Here is an 18,163-nt window from a genome sequence, read left to right as displayed (position 1 = left end):
CTGGGTGGCGACAGCGCCAAGCGCGTGGCCATACTGCCAGCTCACCCGGTTCGAATCTGCACTCCTTTCGTATGCTTTAACAGATTGGCTCTAGCTGCGGCTGATAACGGAGCCGTCTGTTACCTCGAACTGCGCCTGAGGCGATTTCGAGGCTTTGTAGCGTAGAATAATTGTAGCACCTTAAGTGCATTTACTCATCTGCTGTCCCCCGCTGCAGCAGCGCGCTGGTTACGCGCCCGGCTCTCACCCGAGCGGCCGGGGTTCGCGCCCAGCGTTTTTTTAGTTTTTCTTCTTTTCCTTTTTGTTGCTGCCTGCACTCCCCAGCTAAAGTCCATCGGGGTTCCTTATGTTTGTTTTTGAGTTTTGTCTTGTGTGTGATGTTCTGTGTTTTTCTGTTTATAAATAAACTTTTATTTATTTAAAACCTCCGCATTTGAGTCCTTTCTCTCCCACGTAACACTAATAGTATTAGTGCTAAAATTGGCCTGAAATGCTGGATCACTATTGAATCAGATCCCAAAGTTCAGAGCTCTGTGGAGGCCACTAGACTTCCTCCACACCGAATTCGTCAAACCATGACCTTGAGTAGTAACCAGGGGCACAGTCATGCTGGAGCAGAAAATAATATTCCCCGAACTGTTGCCACAAATCTGTAAACATATAATGTATGTTATACAATTCATTCTACACCTGTTAGCAATTGTGAGTACTTTTGGTCATACAGTGAGGCTAGATTTTGCCACAGATGAAAACAAGTCGGAGGTTTAGTATTGGAGTCTCAAATTTAACAGCATTTTATTAAAAATTTGCAAATAATGTACAAACCTTATTTCCAGAAAAGTTGGGACATTTTGTTAAATGCAATAAAAGAGGAATCTGTGATTTGTTCATTATCTTTACTCTTTATTTAACTGACACAAGTAGAAAAAAAGGTTTCCATCGTTTTCACTAATTAACTTCATTGTATTTTGTGAATTTAATGCCTGGAACACACTCCAGTTGGGACAGAGTGGTGTTTTCCTATTAATGAGACTTTTTAATGGTTTTGGAACTGAGGACAGGATTGTTGCAGTTTTTCCCAATTTTCCTCCCATTCTAGTCATATCCAATTGGATGTTGACCTCCACTCCTGATTGAGGTGAGCGAGACCGTCACACGCCCCCTCTGACACGTGTGCAGTAGCCAACTGCATCTTTTCACCTGCACGAGGCGAGTTCATATGTGGATCAGCTTTGTGTACGGAGAGCCACACACTGTCCACATTATTCCTCGACTCTGTGCAGGCTCCATCAATCAGCCAGCAGAGGTCGTAATTGCATAAGTTATGAGGTCCCTATCCGGCTTCCCGCCCTGTATGAACAACAAGCCAATCGTTGTTCATGTAGCCGGATGTCAGCTCTGGTGTGCTAGCGTGTTTTACCTCTGTGCCACCTGAGTGGCCCGCAAATGGAATTCTTGTCCATTCTTGCTTGATACGAGACTTCTGCTTCTCAACAGTCTGTCGTCTGATTCTCCTCTTCATGCTCCTGCATACATTTTAATAGGAGACAAATTTTGACAGCAGGCAGGCCAGTCAAGCACATGCATTCTGTCTCTATGAAGCCACACTGTTGTAGCACATACTGAAAAAGGCATGGTATCATCTTGCTGAAATAATTATGGACTTCCCTGAAAAAATGTGTCTCTCTAAAATCCCAATATACTGTACATCTCTGTGTCAGTGGTACCATGTGCCATGGGCACTGATGCACACCCATGCCAAGTCAGATGTTGGATTTTGCACCTTACACTGATACCACTCTGAATGGGCCTTTTTTCATTGGCACAGTGAACTCTGTGTCAATTTTATCCAAAAACAAGCTGAACCGTGGACTCATCTGACCATATGAAAATTTTGGAAATCCTTTCTATTTACTTTAGTTAGTTAAATAAAGATTCAAGGGAGGTAACAAATCATACTCATTATTTTGCACAGTGTCCCAACGTTTTTGGAAATAGGGTTCGTAAAATTCTACAACAATAGCCCCATTTTTGTAAGCAGTGTCAGCATTTTTCTAATAGAAAACCTGGGGTTGGTAGGTTCTTATTAATAACTTTTATCCCTGATTCAGTATTCTAAAACTTTCTTTTCATTTATAACATTCAAATAAGAATGAAAGGACAGGAGAGCTAAATGAATGGTGATGGTGTATGATGGCTTTAATGGAGATGCAAACCCCCTCTAGAGGCCAGTGAGCTAAACTGCAAGAATTCTCTCACAAAAAAATCAACTGTATTCTAATCACATAAAATTGTTAGCACTATTTTACACCTGTCTCACCACCGTGGCTCATGGTTTCTAAATCACATTTTACAATCATAAAATAAAAAAGATGATTTAAAGGCAGACAAGCAGGGATTTTTTGGATCAGCTATGTATGATTAAAGTCTCTTAAATCTTGATTGACTGAAGTATCTCTACAATCTGGAACGGTTGTAGTACACACATAAACCTGTCCTTCCTGCTAAGATTGTTAATCAGATTCACTTCATGAGCAAGCTGTAAAGCTGCTGGGGTGCGGACATGCATACATTGCTCTTTGGAGTCTACGGCCTGGAGTCTTAAACATTAAGGGAAAAATAGTTTGTGTGTCCAAAACTTGTAAAACTTCTTTTATGTGGAAAAACCCACACACCTTCCTTCTCACTATTTCAAAACATGTACTGTGAATGGATGGCAAGTCCTAAAAGCATAAAACACCTGGCAAAGTCAGACGAGTGTTCAGGTGAGTTGATTATGCCTTACCTCAACAATCACAAAAGCCCAATGTGAAGACTTCCACCTATAACCCCCCCCCCCCCCCCCCCCCCTATACACACCCACACACCCTGGAGTGTTGTAATAAACGTTCTCTGTAAATCTTCCTCCTGCACACTCTCCTCCTCAACTTTTTTTTTGTAAACAACTTCTTTTTCTTCTCCAGGCACTGCTTTTGCTAATCAGTTTGAGAATGACAAATGAATTTGAGCAGCTGCCCAGTCAGGGTACAGAAGAAGAAATATTGAGCCTTAATAGATTTGGATAAAGTTACACTTTAGCCACAAAAAAGGATTTCATAGATGTCATTGTTATCTTAAAGCAAAGAGCAAAGCAAAAAGTTGGTGAGGTCATAATGTATTTGGATTCCTTCCACATACTACAAAAACACCCTGAAATAGTAATACTAATAGTAAATAGTATATATACAGTATATAAACTTATACAAAATGCAAACTATCATATTCAATTTCTATATCTGAATAGAACACACCCTGTTCACACATTATTTATTATGGTAGTATGTACATGTAGTTTAATATTCCTTGTTTAACAAGTGTAAATCGAAGAGCCATCTGAAAGATATAAAAGTTGTTCAAAAATGGCTCTATTTAAAGCTTTTATGCTGTATTGTTCTCCAAAAGGGATAAAACAAAAACCCTTTAAAGCTGCTTACTGAAACTTTTTAAGAGTGTGAGTGTAGATACCACAACAATGTATTTTATAATCTAAGCCATTCTGCAGCCCACTTAATGAAGGGTTAAAACTATTTCTGCTAGACTAGAGCACCGGAAAGTCCCAGCTGTGACGTTTCAGGCTAACAATTAGCCTAAGCATTGGCTACATTAATTACAAAGCAGATATCTAACTGAAGCCCAAGGACACAGCTGAGCTGAGTATGGAAACAAGTCCACACTGGAAAACTGTAATATTTTTGTAATAATTTAAAATGACATGTAGGGAATGCAGTATAGTATCTGAATAAGTAAGAATGTCTTTGTGGGAAATTATAGTCAACGTGGAAATAAAATCTTTTGTAAAACAAACAGAACAAACAAGCAAAAGAGCAAACAAAACACTTTTTAATCATTACCATGGCCTGTCTATCAATAAGATAAAAATTGCAAAGAGGGCATGCTTAGTTTATTCACAGAGTTAGATTGAGGTTAGAATGCATTATAATGACGTTATTTCTAAGTTGAGATGGGGCACCTGAACCCAAGGATATTAAAACACAAAATGTTTGTGTGTGTTGAATTGTCAAGCGGCCCAAAATGCCTATGAATTCCCCTGTTACAATGTCAGGTTAAAAAGGTTTAAACCCTGGTCATATATATATATTAAATATTATAAAATCAACTTATAATGAGACTTTATAAATATATACTCATTAATTTATTCATTAATTTTTACTAACCACTTTTAGGGTAACTGTGGGTCTGGAGCATAGGTAGTAACCACTAAACACCGGACCCTGGGCCAACACACAACTAACACATTCACTTTTCATCTACTGAGTCACAGCTTGGGGCAAGTTAAAGCAGTCAGTCTTTACTTCACATGTTTTTTGGAGCTGGAAGACAAGCAGAGTACTCGGGGCGGCACGGTGGCTAAGTGGGTAGAAAATGTCGCCTCACAGCAAGAAGGTCCTGGGTTCGATCCCCAGGTGGGGCGGTCCGGGCCCTTTCTGTGTGGAGTTTGCATGTTCTCCCTATGTCCGTGTGGGTGTCCTCCGGGTGCTCCGGTTTCCTCCCACAGTCCAAAGACATGCAAGTGAGGTGAATTGGAGATACAAAATTGTCCATGATTGTGTTTGATATAACCTTGTGAACTGATGAATCTTGTGTAATGAGTAACAACCGTTCCTGTCATGAATGTAACCAAAGTGTAAAACATGACGTTAAAATCCTAATAAATAAACAAACAAGCAGAGTCCTCAAAGACAGCCCACGCAGACATGGACAGGTGAAGCATGCTAAACTCCTTACAGACAGTCACCAGCAGAGGTTTGTTTGTTTATTTATTAGGATTTTAATGTCATTGCATGTCTTTGGACTGTGGGAGGAAACCGGAGCACCCGGAGGAAACCCACGCGGACACGGGGAGAACATGCAAACTCCACACAGAAAGGACCCGGACCGCCCCACCTGGGGGATCGAACCCAGGACCTTCTTGCTGTGAGGCGACAGTGCTACCCAGTGAGCCATCATGCCGCCCCCAGCAGAGGAAAATAAATAGAATGTGTGTAGTGATGCGTGGTGCCACCTAATAGTCTGTGGGTGATGAATGGATTATCCTGATTAAATATAAATCTGTACCATGTATTGTATTCATATGGAGAAAATATGAATACAATGACTGCATTTTCAGTCAACAGATCAGTTATTTAATTAAGGCAGTCAGCCAGGACAAAAATACGATGTATGAACTAATACATTTTTAAATTCATGTTTATGCATGCATGTAACTACAGGGTGTCCCAGAATGAACTGACATTTTAAATTTGCCGCGGCAAAACCTGAGTTAGAGATTTTTAAATTACTGTCATTAGTAAACGTTGAGGTTAAATCATGAAAAAGTACACAATCGAACAACGAAATTAGAAATTGTAAAAATTCTTCTTTCTTTGGGGTTATCTTAAGGATAAAGTGTACACCAACAAACCACAATCCATTGAGGACCTCAAAGAAGAAATTCGACACAACATTGCTGAAATTTCTCAGCAATTATGTCAACGTGTCATGGAAAATCTCATCAAAACAGTGAACATGTGCTGCCATGGTCAAGGGGGTCATTTGTCAGATGTTTTGTTTCATACATAACCTCCATACAGACATCCCAAGTTGCAAAAACTCATTTCAGGGAGGTACCCCCGGACCCGGACCTCGACCGGATTTAGGTTCCCTACATAGTGCACTAAATTGTATATCAGATAACGGATTTATGTTCCCTACATAGTGCACTAGATAGTGAATTAGACAATTGGTTGATGTTCCCTACACAGTGCACTAGATTGTATATCAGATCATGGATTTATGTTCCTTACATAGTGCACTAGATAGTGTATTAGATAACGCATTCATGTTCACTACATAGTGCACTAGAAAGTATAACTAGATGATGATTTGTGTTCCTTACATAGTACACTAGATAGTGTATTACATAATTAATTATGTTCCCTACATAGTGCACTAAATTGTATATTAGACAATTGATTTATGTTCCCTACACAGTGTGCTAGATTGTATATCAGATAACGGATTTAATATGCGATGGGGAAAAAAAGTCTGTGTCGCCTGCGTGCGGAACTTCCAGGAGACTTGGGATTAGGGTTGCCAACCGTCCCGTAAAATACGGAATCGTTCCCTATTTGGAAACCGTATTGAACTGATACGGGACGCGCTTTGTTCCGTATTTTTTTATCAATGGGAGAGAAATGCTGCAGATTAGACTCAGACAGGCCGATATGTATGAAACAGAAGGAAACTGCTGTTACCGTGGGAATTAGAAAGCGTTTGGTTATTTTAAGTAGTACGTATTCACTTTTAGTCTTAGTAACGCCGTGTGTGCGCAGGCATATCAGCATAACAACCACAATATTACTTCACTGTTTGAGCAGCGCAGTGGGCAGAGCGCATCACGCTTATTTTTCCCCCCTAGGTTCGAATCCGGCTTAGGGCGAAACTAAAGTAACACAAGCAGGGCCGGCGCTATGCCCCCCGCCCCAGATTTTCTCACTGCCCCCCTAAGCAACGCAGTCCAGAACCGGGGCTGCATGTCAGTGTGAAGATGGTTTATGTAAAAATTTTGTTATAAAACGGATAGTTCCGGTCCTAAAATCTCACTATGGAAGCACTTCTGTAAGTCGCTCTGGATAAGAGCGTCTGCTAAATGCTGAAAATGTAAATGTAAATGTAAAAATCTGATTGGCTGAGCCGCGTTCGAAGCCGTTGAACAAATCCCCGATAAACGCACACCTATGACCACCTCACATCATTCCATATTAATACGCCACTGAAAAGAAAAAGTGAATGTTATGTTCGCCCTCATGTTGCCTAGCAACACTGTTAACGGACTACGTGATTTCGCGGAAGAATGCTTTTTGTTAGTGTTCTTGTAAATGAAAACATTTATTTATTGAACATTGTTGTATTTTATTATATTTCATGTTGACGGGGAAAGACGTTTTAGGCACTTTGCTTCGCGTCGCGTCAAAACTACCTTCCCCGTGATAAAATCGCAGTAACGCACGGTCTCTCGTGGCTTATTGCTTTATTTGCACATGATGTTCTTTATGCATGTTGTTTTATCTAAAATGTGGTTCTGATTTATTATTATAAAGAATGATAATAATAAATGTTAAACGGCCTAAATAAAACATTTTGATAATGTTCCTATCACCCGTTATATTTTTTATAGGTGCAACCCTAACCGCCTAGCCCCCCCCCCTTCCCCGCTCCCACTCAGGTAAACACCCGCCATCCCACCCCCCATCCTATGCCGCCAACCTGCCAGCCCGGGGTGTTCCTGAAAGTTGGCAACCCTACTTGGGATGTCTTTACTTTTAAATAAAGCAAAAACATTATTAATGTTCTAATTAAAAATGTGTTTTATTAAAAAATTAAAATGTCAGTTCATTTTGGGACACCCTGTATATTAGCTTCTACTTTTAGGCAGCTGCATGCATGCTGAAGCTCAGTGAAGCTCTCTAGACTGCAGGGTTCGAGTTAAAGAGGGAGGGGAAACCAGAATCACCAGAGGAACTAAAGGGCCTGAATCAAAACGCCCTCCTGACGCGTCTGTTAGCTCCTCCTGCGAGATTTTTATAAAGGCAATGCTCAAGAGCGCAGGCTGGGTAGTGGGGGTTCTCAGTAAGGGCAAAGAAAAGTTTGCACGGCCTCAGTCCATCCGCAGAACACCGCAAGAACCCTTTATTTTTTGCTTGTACTTTTGGAAGATGACCACAGCTGTGGTGCCACCTCTCTTTGACTTCGGCGAAGTTATCAACAACAAGGTATGGAAAAGTTGCGTTGCGTTGCTGTTAAGTCATTAGCTCAGTTAGCTTGGTTGATGCAGTGGAATGCGCGCTGCTGCATTATTATTATTATGGTGTATATTATTCGTGTAAGACTATTTAAAAAGCGCATCGTTCTACAAACGTGCCTGGGGTTTTTTTTGTAAACACGCGTGTTTAAAGGCATTTAGCTTAAAGCAATGCGGCATTAGACTGAGATTCATGTGCCTGTTAATGCTGATGGACCGTCACAAACGCTCCAGCCTGCAAAAGTTCCAAAACGACACGACGTTCGGTCTTCGTGCAATTTAAATCAACATTATTAATTTCTTTTAATGTTCGAATGTTGGGATTAACTTTCCCGCCACGCCTAGTGAATTCCAAACTGGTTTCAAGTTTGAATGGAAGTTGTTTTCCACCACAAGCTGTTCAGTAAAGATTTGGTGCTTTAATAAGTTCTCGGTTGAACATTTCAGCTCGAAAAATTAACTAAATTAACTTTCTCTCACATATGTATGCAGAATTCCTAAACAAATAAGTGTCTATCTAGTCAATTTACTGTCTTTCTTACTTGCTAGGTCTGTAAATCCTTGTTTTTAAAGTTTTAAGTCGTATTAACCCTAATAAAGTTAAAGGTAAAGATGGTAGATTGTCAACCTTTAACTCATGTGAAAGTCCTTTAAAAGTATAAACATCAGTTAAACGTGTTAAAGCCACTACTATGAATTTGCATGTCTGTTAGAAAGAAGACTAGGCTGGCAGCTATTCATCAAATGCCAAGTCCAATTCTTTTAGCTGGTCTGATGTATTCTCGATTGCTTGGGGTCTTTTTATTTTACATATCGATGCAAAATTCCCCAGTGCATAGTTTGCATTCCTGTATCTCGACACAGGTAGAACGTACTGTGAGAAATCTGTTTTGACCAAGTAAATAGTGTCTTATGGAAATTACACACAACGTTGCGATTTGAAGAGTTTTAAGGTGTCCCAATACTACTGTAAAGTTTCTTAGACCGAAATGTCTTCCTTTCTTGTGCTTTTCAATATGCTTGTGTTTCGCTCCATCACGGCAACACTCAGTTTTACGGAAAATCAGTGCTTTGTTTTGATTCATGTGGTAGTAATATCAAGCTTCTATGTTTCTCTTTGTTTTGCAGAACAAAATGCTGAATTACAACAACAACATCATCGGTGCCCCACACACCATGTCTGTGCCTTGTACTGGAGTGAATCTGTCCATCTCCAGCCCCACTGGGAACCTGCTGGACAGGAAGGCTGTGGGGACGCCCTCCATCGGTGGGGTTTACCAACGACGGCACTCGGTCACTCTGCCCAACAGCAAGCTCAACCAGAACCAGTTTCTGAGCAATGGGAAGATGGACCAAGTGCTGCTAAGCTCAGGGATGGGCAGCAGCAACAAAGAGAACCGGCTCCGGGATCGTTCCTTCTCGGAGACCGGGGACCGGCTGATGCAGAAGTGCACTGGATCTGGGGGCAACGGGAGCAGCCAAGTGAACTCGAGCCGCTACAAAACGGAGCTCTGCAGACCTTTTGAGGAAAACGGTGCCTGCAAGTACGGCGACAAGTGCCAGTTTGCCCATGGCATTAATGAGCTGCGCAGCCTTAGCCGCCACCCCAAGTACAAGACTGAACTCTGTCGCACCTTTCACACGATCGGCTTCTGTCCGTATGGGCCCCGCTGCCACTTCATCCACAACGCCGAAGAGCGACGTGGACCTTCGGCCTCCCTGTCCCCGCTGTCCACCTCCAACAAACTGGAGAGACCACGGCTCCAGCACAGCTACAGTTTTGCTGGGTTTCCAAGCTCCGGAGGCCTGAGAGACAGCCCCACCTCTGTGACACCTCCACCCATGTTCTCTCCAGATGAACTGCCAGAGTGGCCCAGCAGCAATCCCTTTACTTACTCCAGCCAGGAGCTGGCCAACCTCTTCGGCCCAAGCTTGGGCAACGGATCTGGTGCTCATCCTGCAGGGCATGCGCCATGTTCTCCGACTGCCACCTCCTATTACTTCAGGCCTATGTCAGAGTCTCCTCATCTTTTTGAGTCTCCGTCCAGCCAGCCAGACTCCCTCTCTGACCAGGAGGGCTATCAGAGCAGCTCGGGTGGAAGCCTTAGTGGCTCAGAATCACCCACCCTCGATACCACCCGTCGTCTTCCCATCTTCAGCAGGCTATCCATCTCAGATGACTAAACGCACAAGATTCAGATCCTTCAATGCAACTTAACAGCAATTGGTAGAGAGTAGGTTTCTCTTCCTGCTGCTTGCTCTTTAGCGCTCTAGGGGCAGCAGACTTCCCTGGTATCACGTAGGCTTTAAAAAAAAGATGCAGTAAGTTAAGGGAACTCCATTTTGAAACTTCATTTAATCACAACAAGCAAAAACGTCCACTCAATCCTTTGGCCCAAAGTATGTTTGCTGCCTTGGCCTGATATTAGATGCCCTGCAATGATATGTGACTGTGCCAAAACAGCTAGAGCAGGAAGTGGATTGGTAAAAAATAAGACTATTGTGCCAGCCAGGTACTATTGCTTCAGTAGTGCATAGCAGAGCCACAGATGGCACATTCAGGGAATAGTTCTGCGCCGAGGATCGTCGCCACCACCGCCCCCCACGACTTACATAGTACCACTCAAGGACACTCTTAACTAGCTCAAAGGGCTCGCTCAAATCATTCACATCTGTATAATGCATACCAATTTAAAGAACAACAAACAAGTGCCTGGTGTTTGTAAGTGTTGAGGTGAAAGGACTACTGTCGTTTTTTTTCTTGAGACCTGGTATAGTAGCTTTTGCTTTGAGCATTCCTCTGCTCTTCAGTTAGATGGCAGACTACAACAGTCTGTAGGAAGGACTTTTCATGAGGTTGAAACTAGGAACTCCAGAGTACATTTTGTTTAATCATGTGCTCCAGCTGGGTCCTAATACAAGCACAAACCCTGATATTGGATGCCTATACTCACAAACCAACAATTCACTTCCCCCCTTCAGTCACTTGGTGTTTGTTGGAACGGAATTGCCTAAACCCTTAAACTGACTTTCTCCTCACCTTCCAATCAACACGGGGGAATTCCAGCATTCCCAAGGTGCAGCTTAACTTCCTGCAGCTTCACTTTAGATCTCCAAGCTAATCTGCTTTTCTGTAGAAGTCACTCAGAGGAGCGTTTGGCTTATTTCATCATATCCTTTCACCTCTGTATTTTATTATTATTTTCTTCTTGTCATTGTTTATTATGGTTATATTATTATTGTTTGGAAAAGAAAACTTTCAAGACAGAAGGTTTTGCTTGTCACTGCTTATTTAACTTATCAAACATATTTATTGGTGATCATATGCATTTTTTGTTAATTTTGTTTGTATTTATCTTAATGAAACGATAGAATATATTTTCTTTTATGTTAAATTATGATCTTCTGTATTAATCTTAAGATTGTGAAGACTTGTCAACTCTTTTTTTTTTTTTTTTTTTTTTTTTTTTTTCTCACACAGTTTAATATATTGTACTACAATGACGTTTGCAACTACACTTTGATAAAAATGAAACTTAATTTAAAGCAAAAACAAACAAAAAAAATCCTGCGTTTTGATTATTTATTGTAGATTTTTTTCCCTTATTCCCCCCCCCCCCCCCCCCCCATTACCCATTAATTATTGGGACTCAGTTGACTTTGACATCGGGTACATTCATGTTATTTCTGTAGTCAATCTTCAGTTTTTGCACCAACTTTAAAAAAAATTAAATAAATAAAAATTTAAGTTTAGTCCTGACATGTAGCATTTCCCCTTCGTGCCAGAGGCTGTATTAAAAGTACAATGACGGCAATATTATACTGTATATTGTGAGCACTAGATATTCTGGATTATATTTAGCAAAACAATGTTACTAGACAGTAGCGGATTTAATTCAGTATGGAAATGTCATGGCCTTAAAGCTTCTGCTTACAGTTTATGTACCACCTGAAGTGCATTTTAATGTTGTGTTCAGCGAGATGATTGTGGTGAGATATTAATGCAGGTTATTAAACTTCAGTGTTATAAGCAGTTCCTTCAGTTACATTTGTAAGTAAGATGAATTGCCAGCAATAACTGTGAGCAAATGGGTTGAAGAATAAGTGCCCTTATTGTTTCTGATTGGATTTTTTTCTTTCTAGCTCAAATGTAATGTGCCTGTTTTTATACATTCCAGTGAGCATATGCTCCTTGCCTTAAATAATGTCACAGAAACTGTGTTTGAATAGTTTTGCCTTGTTTTTCTAAGTTGTTGGAATTGAAGATTGGTTAACAGGATAGACACAAAGAAAGTATCTAGCCTAAACTGTTGAATGTATTTTAAACAGCTTTTGCTGTTCACTACAGTAATTTCTGTGAGCTTATATAAAATTGATTGCTTTTTTTGTAATGACTGATTGCAGTTTAAATCAATAAACCCAATATTTTTCAGAATATTTCTAGTCTGGAGTATTTTGTTAAGTGAATACACTGGTAAAGAGAGAGCTAATGTGTGCCTCATGGTTTTATTCTATTGGGTCAAAATAATCAGGGATGTTCTGACCCAGATGTTTTGTGAAGAACAGTTAACAAAGTATACTTGATATACTTTTGTATGATGATAACAGAGAAATAAGACTGAGACATCCCTAAATCTACCCTGTGCTTATCTCAATATAGCTTGGAACTCACCAAAAGCACCAACTCTGCTTGATTATGCAATCAAATTCCAGAAAGCTACACCATACATTTATCATTTGTGTGTGGGGAGGTTTTTTTTTTTTTGTGGAAATGAGGGAGTATCAAAACAAAGCATTGTAATTGGTGGTCTGCAAAGCAATGCTAGGGGTATGGGTGGTATTAACCTTACCCAAATCAAACTTGACTGGGGTTTACCTGAATACACAGAATGACAAGTGTGGAAATCGATGTTCATGAACTCTGTGAACATCACTTATTGAGAATAGAGGATTGACTCTTAGAACCCTTGGAATGGTTCCAAAAGCTCTACATACTAAAAGCAGTCTAAACCAAAATAATACTGAAATCACAAGGGCTGCCACATGATCATGTGACTTCATCAAAAGTTAACTTGTGGATTGGTATCATTTAAATCCACGAATTCAGCAAAACATCCTGTTTATAAACTCAAGCAACATTAAACCACCAGCATGTAAATCTAAACTGTGTGCTGTGCATGGAGAAATAATAAATATTATCTATGTATTTGTCCACACAAATTATTTAGTTTATGTATTTGGCACATTGTATTACAAATCATAAACTAAGCAACAATAAAACCATACATATAATTGATATATCTATATATAGAGAGAGACACAGAGAAATGAGAGATAACATACATATTGATGATATATTGCCAAAGAATGAGATCAACTCATTCCTGTTGGATATCAATACAGAGTCTGCCTACACAATTTTCCCAAAAGATTTTTAAGTGTGTCTGTGGGAATTTGGACCCATTCAGTCGAGAAGGCTTTGTTTAGGTCAAGCATTGATCTAGAATAAAAAGTCCTGGTTACAATCAACGTTACAGTTGGGTTTCATTGGGTTGAGGTCAGTGGTCTGTGGTCAGTGTTTTTCCACATCAGACTTGTCAATCCCTATCTTCATGAACCTCAGTCAAGCTGAAACTTAAAGGGGCCTGACCCAAACTATTGATTGTAAGTTGGAATCATACTATAATTGATTTATATACCTGTTAGGAATTGTGAATGGAATAGTTAGAAACATAGTGTAAGTGTATGTATGTCAGGTTGTTAATAATAGCATACACAGTAGAACATACAGCCATTGTACCATCTGTCTTCTCCTTCAGGTGAGCAGCAGTAAAAGAGCTAGCGATCAACCACCACACTTTCCGGACTGTGTACTCTGTTACTCGGAGCACATGTTCAATGCGTGATATGAAACAAAGAGCTGCTTCCTGTTTATGAACAGTATGCAAGTGTATGTATAAGTCATACTGCTATGCACACATTACGAAAGTTCTGCAGGATGTGGGTTTACTCTGAAGGTGGAGGGTGGAGGAGCGTGTGGTAATGTGTGCACATGTGTAAGTGTATCTGTTGCTTTATATAGGCCTACCTGCTATGCAGACTCCATAGAACTAGGTACATGGATTTCCATTACACACCTACACAATGGAAATAAAATAATGAGAATACAAGCAGATGTTAATTACTATATGAAACAAAGAGGCACAGGCACAGCTGGCAGTATGTCCTACGTATATACAGAATTTAATCTGCAGCTGGATTGCGCAACACCGCCGCAGTTGGTAGACTTTGTAATTCCTCTATCATAGAGCGTTGGACTTGTCTGTTTGAGAAAACAGAAAGTAAACAAGAGTGTGTACTAATTTGGCTCTTAACTGTATTGTAAAATGTTAGGGGAAAGCCAGGGGATTGTTGAACTAACTGTATTACACTGTAACAGTGGCACATGGCATCCCAGCAGAGAAAATAAGTACATGTGTTATCTTTGCTGATATGCCACAAAGAAAGCTTAACATGCTTGTTAGACATCCCATTCCAAAACCATGTCCCCATTTGCAGCTTTAGCAGCAATTTAATACAATGTTTTTTATTACAAATTATATAATCAGCCTAACCTAACCTGTAACCTAGGGGACAGTGGTAGCCTAGTGGGTAGGGGTTTGGGCTGTCAACTGAATGGTTGAGATTTCGAATCCCAGCTCTGCCATGCAGCCACTGTTGGGCCCTTGAGCAAGGCCCCCTCAACCCTCTCAGCTCCAGGGGCACCGTATAATGGCTGACCCTGCGCTTTGACCCCAGCTACCAAAACAAGCAGGGATATGCGAAGGAAGAATTTGGTTGTACTTTACATCTGTATATGCATATATGACAAAAAACATTCACTAACAGTTCAGCTTTGCCAGATCTGGATAATTTCTATCCAAACTAAGATCTGAAAAACCAAAAGTGACCCAACCAGTGGTAGACCAATACATAATGCTTTGTTCACTGAGAGACAACATTAACTTCTGCACAGATACAGAATGTGCCAAACAAATAGTGAGGGACAAACCCAATCTAAGCTAATCTACAGTCCAATGAGAAGACATTTGCAATACTGAAGCACCAGTCTAAAAATGTAGTATTGGTCTTTGACTTATTGCTCCCCCCACCCCACTGTATAAATAAACATATATTTAAGTTATGATCAAATATACAAAATCCTTTATTTGTAATATACAGCAAGGATTTGTGGCAAATCTATCGCTTAGTATTTATTAAAGTCAACTGAATTATTTGGAATAATAAACATGTAGTGGTGTGATGACACAGCAAATGGTTTTTGGGCTGCACAGCTATAAGGCCTGGGTCTGAGCTATGCCTCTGGTTACTGTTTGTAGGGATTTTTGTCCCTGTGTCTGTGTGGGTTTCCACTAGATACTCCACTAGATTTCTCCAATTAAAAAAACATGCTAGTAGATGAAGCCACTTCTCTAAATTGCTCCCAGATATATGTAAATGAATATATAATTTCCTGTGATACACTGGTATCCTGCTCAGGCTATATTCCTTTGTTTTTCCAGGGTTTTCAGAATGAGCTACAGACCCACATCAACCTAAACAAAATAAAGCAATTTCCAGTAATGAATAAATGAATGATGAAAACCATGTGCTTTCAGGGTTTGTCTGAACTGTTTAGATAACCTAAATATTCAAACGAGTTTAAAACTCAGGATAAAGTTAATATTTATTTAGTCATACGTCTTTAGTAACTGTTTTATCCAGATTTAAAAAAAGCACCCTAGACAAGGTGCCAGTCTAACGATGAACACAATAACAACAATAATAGCAGGCCAGGCCTTATGTCTGACCTCACCAATGCTCTTTTAATGGAATGGCTCAAATCTCCAGAGAAACACCCTAAAATCCTGTGGAGAGCCTTTTCAGAGGAGTGGAGGCTGTTAGATCCACAAATACATGCACCTTATAAGTGGATGTCAACTCTTGAGTTCAACAGTAATGGCACAATTCTCGTACAGTCATTCATAATCTTACTTCTGGCAGATTCTGCATCACATGCTTCTGTGGTTAGAAAAATGACAGCTTATGTCTGCTGAGTGTTTGCAGCTCTGCTTGCATCCCAGAATAGAGGCTTATAGAATAATAAAAAAAAAACTGATATGGTTTTGTAGCCTGAATAGTTTTTGGTTTGTAGTTTCCTTTGTTCTTTTATAAATGCTTATTATTACAGTGAGATCTCAATGATATATTAGATATCTCACAAAACAATAGTGGAGCTTGTATTATCAGTATTTGGGGGTAGACCTGGCTTAGCTACACATAACAGAGGTTAAATAAAGCTTACAGAAACCAACACAAAACTTTAAAGCCTGGTAATAATACAGCAACAAGTTGTACTCTTATGCAACTAATATCCCTAAGTAACAAAAAGAAGAAAGAGGATCCACTATATGACCAAAAATATGTGGACCATGAACTTGTTGGACTTCTCATTCCCTTTGTGACTAGAACAGTTTCCACTTCTATGGAAATGCTTCTTTTTTTTTTTTTTTTACAAGATGTGTGTATCAGTTGGAATTTGTGCCAATTTCATTAAAAGAGCATTTGTGAGGTCAGACACTGATGTTGCGTGAGAAGGCCTGGCTCACAATCAATGTTCCAATTAGTTCCAAAAGTATTTAATAAGGTTCAGGGGTCAGGGCTCTGCTGGCCCACTGGAGTTCCTTCACAGGAAATTCATCAAACCATGTTCTTATGGAAAATGCTTTGTAAACAGGGAGAACAGTCATGCTGAAATGAAAAAAATTAAAAGCATTTAATTTAGCATGATAAACCTGATTTTGTAAATCTGTTCATTGCAGACTCTTTGATTACATCTGATCATCTGTTTGTTTATTACTGTTTATTAGGATTTTAACATCATGTTTTACACTCTTTGGTTACATTAATGACAGGAACGGTAGTTACTCATAACACAAGATTCTTCAGTTCACAAGGTTATATCGAACACAATCATGGACAATTTAGTGTCTCCAATTTATCTCACTTGCATGTTTTTGGACTGTGGGAGGAAACCGGAGCTCCTGGAAGAAACCCATACAGACACGGGGAGAACATGCAAACTCCACACAGAAAGGACCCGGACGCCCCACCTGGGGATCGAACCCAGGACCTTCTTGCTGTGAGGCGACAGTGCTACCCACTGAGCCACCGTGCCGCCCGAGTGTCTAATAGAGTGGACAGTGAGTGGGCACAGTATTTAAAACTCCAGCAACGCTGCTGTGTCTGATCCACTCATACCAGCACAACACACACTAACACACCACCACCATGTCATTGTCACTGCAGAGCTGAGAATGATCCACCACCCAAATAATACCTGCTCAGTGGTGGTCCTGTGGGGGTCCTGACCATTAAAGAACAGCATGAAAGGGGGCTAACAAAGCATGCAGAGAAACAGATGGACTACAGTCAGTAATTGTAGAACTACAAAGGGCTTCTATATGGTAAGTGGAGCTGATAAAATGGACAGTGAGGGTGGAAACAAGGAGGTGGTTTTAATGTTATGCCTGATCAGTGTACATGCTATTTATTAAAAATAAACATACATGGTAAATGGTCTAGGTAAAAAAACATCACCTGCTGGTTAAACAGTAGTAAATTAAATATTTAGTCAGCAGAAAATGTACACTACTATTACTGCCATTTTTGCATAACCCTGCAGCACCAACTAAAGCTCTACAATAATATGGGAAAGAGTTTAAATAGTGTGAGTCTGAGTGAACTGTACTGATCATTAAATAAATGTAAATGTGTTCAAGTGCAAATACTTGGTATATTAAAAACATACTTTTGTAGAAGCTCAAGTGTGATCAAATCCTTTACATAAGTAAAAGTATATAAAGGGAGTGAGTGGAAATGTAGTAAATAAGTAAAAATAATAATAAATAAGTAAATAAATTTCTTTAGAAACATTTATTACATACTTTAAAGTAAATGTTTTATTAAATGTACATTTCCAAATGTAAATTTTTTTTTTTAATGTTTCCCCAAAGTAAAATAAGCCCAAGGGCAGTGCAAAGAGAGGTATTTGTTAAGAGTGACAGCTGAATCCTACTTACTTACTGTACAGCTGAATCTTACTAACTTACTTACTGTCCTCATAGTGCTCAAATTAACTTAAGACTGATCAGTTTGGCCTGCCCAGGTGGCGCAGCGGGATATTCCGCTAGCACACCAGCGCCGAGATTCTGAAATCCTAGGTTCGAAACTCGGTGTTGCCACCGGGCAACTGGGCGCCATCTAGCGGGCATAATTGGCAGT

At 40.0% G+C, this 18,163-nt stretch overlaps 1 protein-coding gene across 1 annotated transcript; it reads left to right on the top strand.

Annotated features, from left to right (window-relative positions):
- Window positions 1-7,663: 7,663 nt before the first annotated feature.
- On the top strand, window positions 7,664-11,295 carry zfp36l1a (zinc finger protein 36, C3H type-like 1a). Its single transcript, XM_063007798.1, has 2 exons — window positions 7,664-7,811; window positions 8,969-11,295. The coding sequence occupies exons 1-2, from the start codon at window positions 7,755-7,757 to the stop codon at window positions 10,022-10,024; spliced, it is 1,113 nt and encodes a 370-aa protein (XP_062863868.1). The 5' UTR covers window positions 7,664-7,754; the 3' UTR covers window positions 10,025-11,295.
- Window positions 11,296-18,163: the final 6,868 nt, after the last annotated feature.

The sequence above is a fragment of the Trichomycterus rosablanca genome, chromosome 13 (assembly GCF_030014385.1).
Source record: "Trichomycterus rosablanca isolate fTriRos1 chromosome 13, fTriRos1.hap1, whole genome shotgun sequence".
Taxonomy (NCBI): Eukaryota; Metazoa; Chordata; class Actinopteri; order Siluriformes; family Trichomycteridae; genus Trichomycterus; species Trichomycterus rosablanca.
This window is presented reverse-complemented; position numbering and strand designations above follow the sequence as displayed.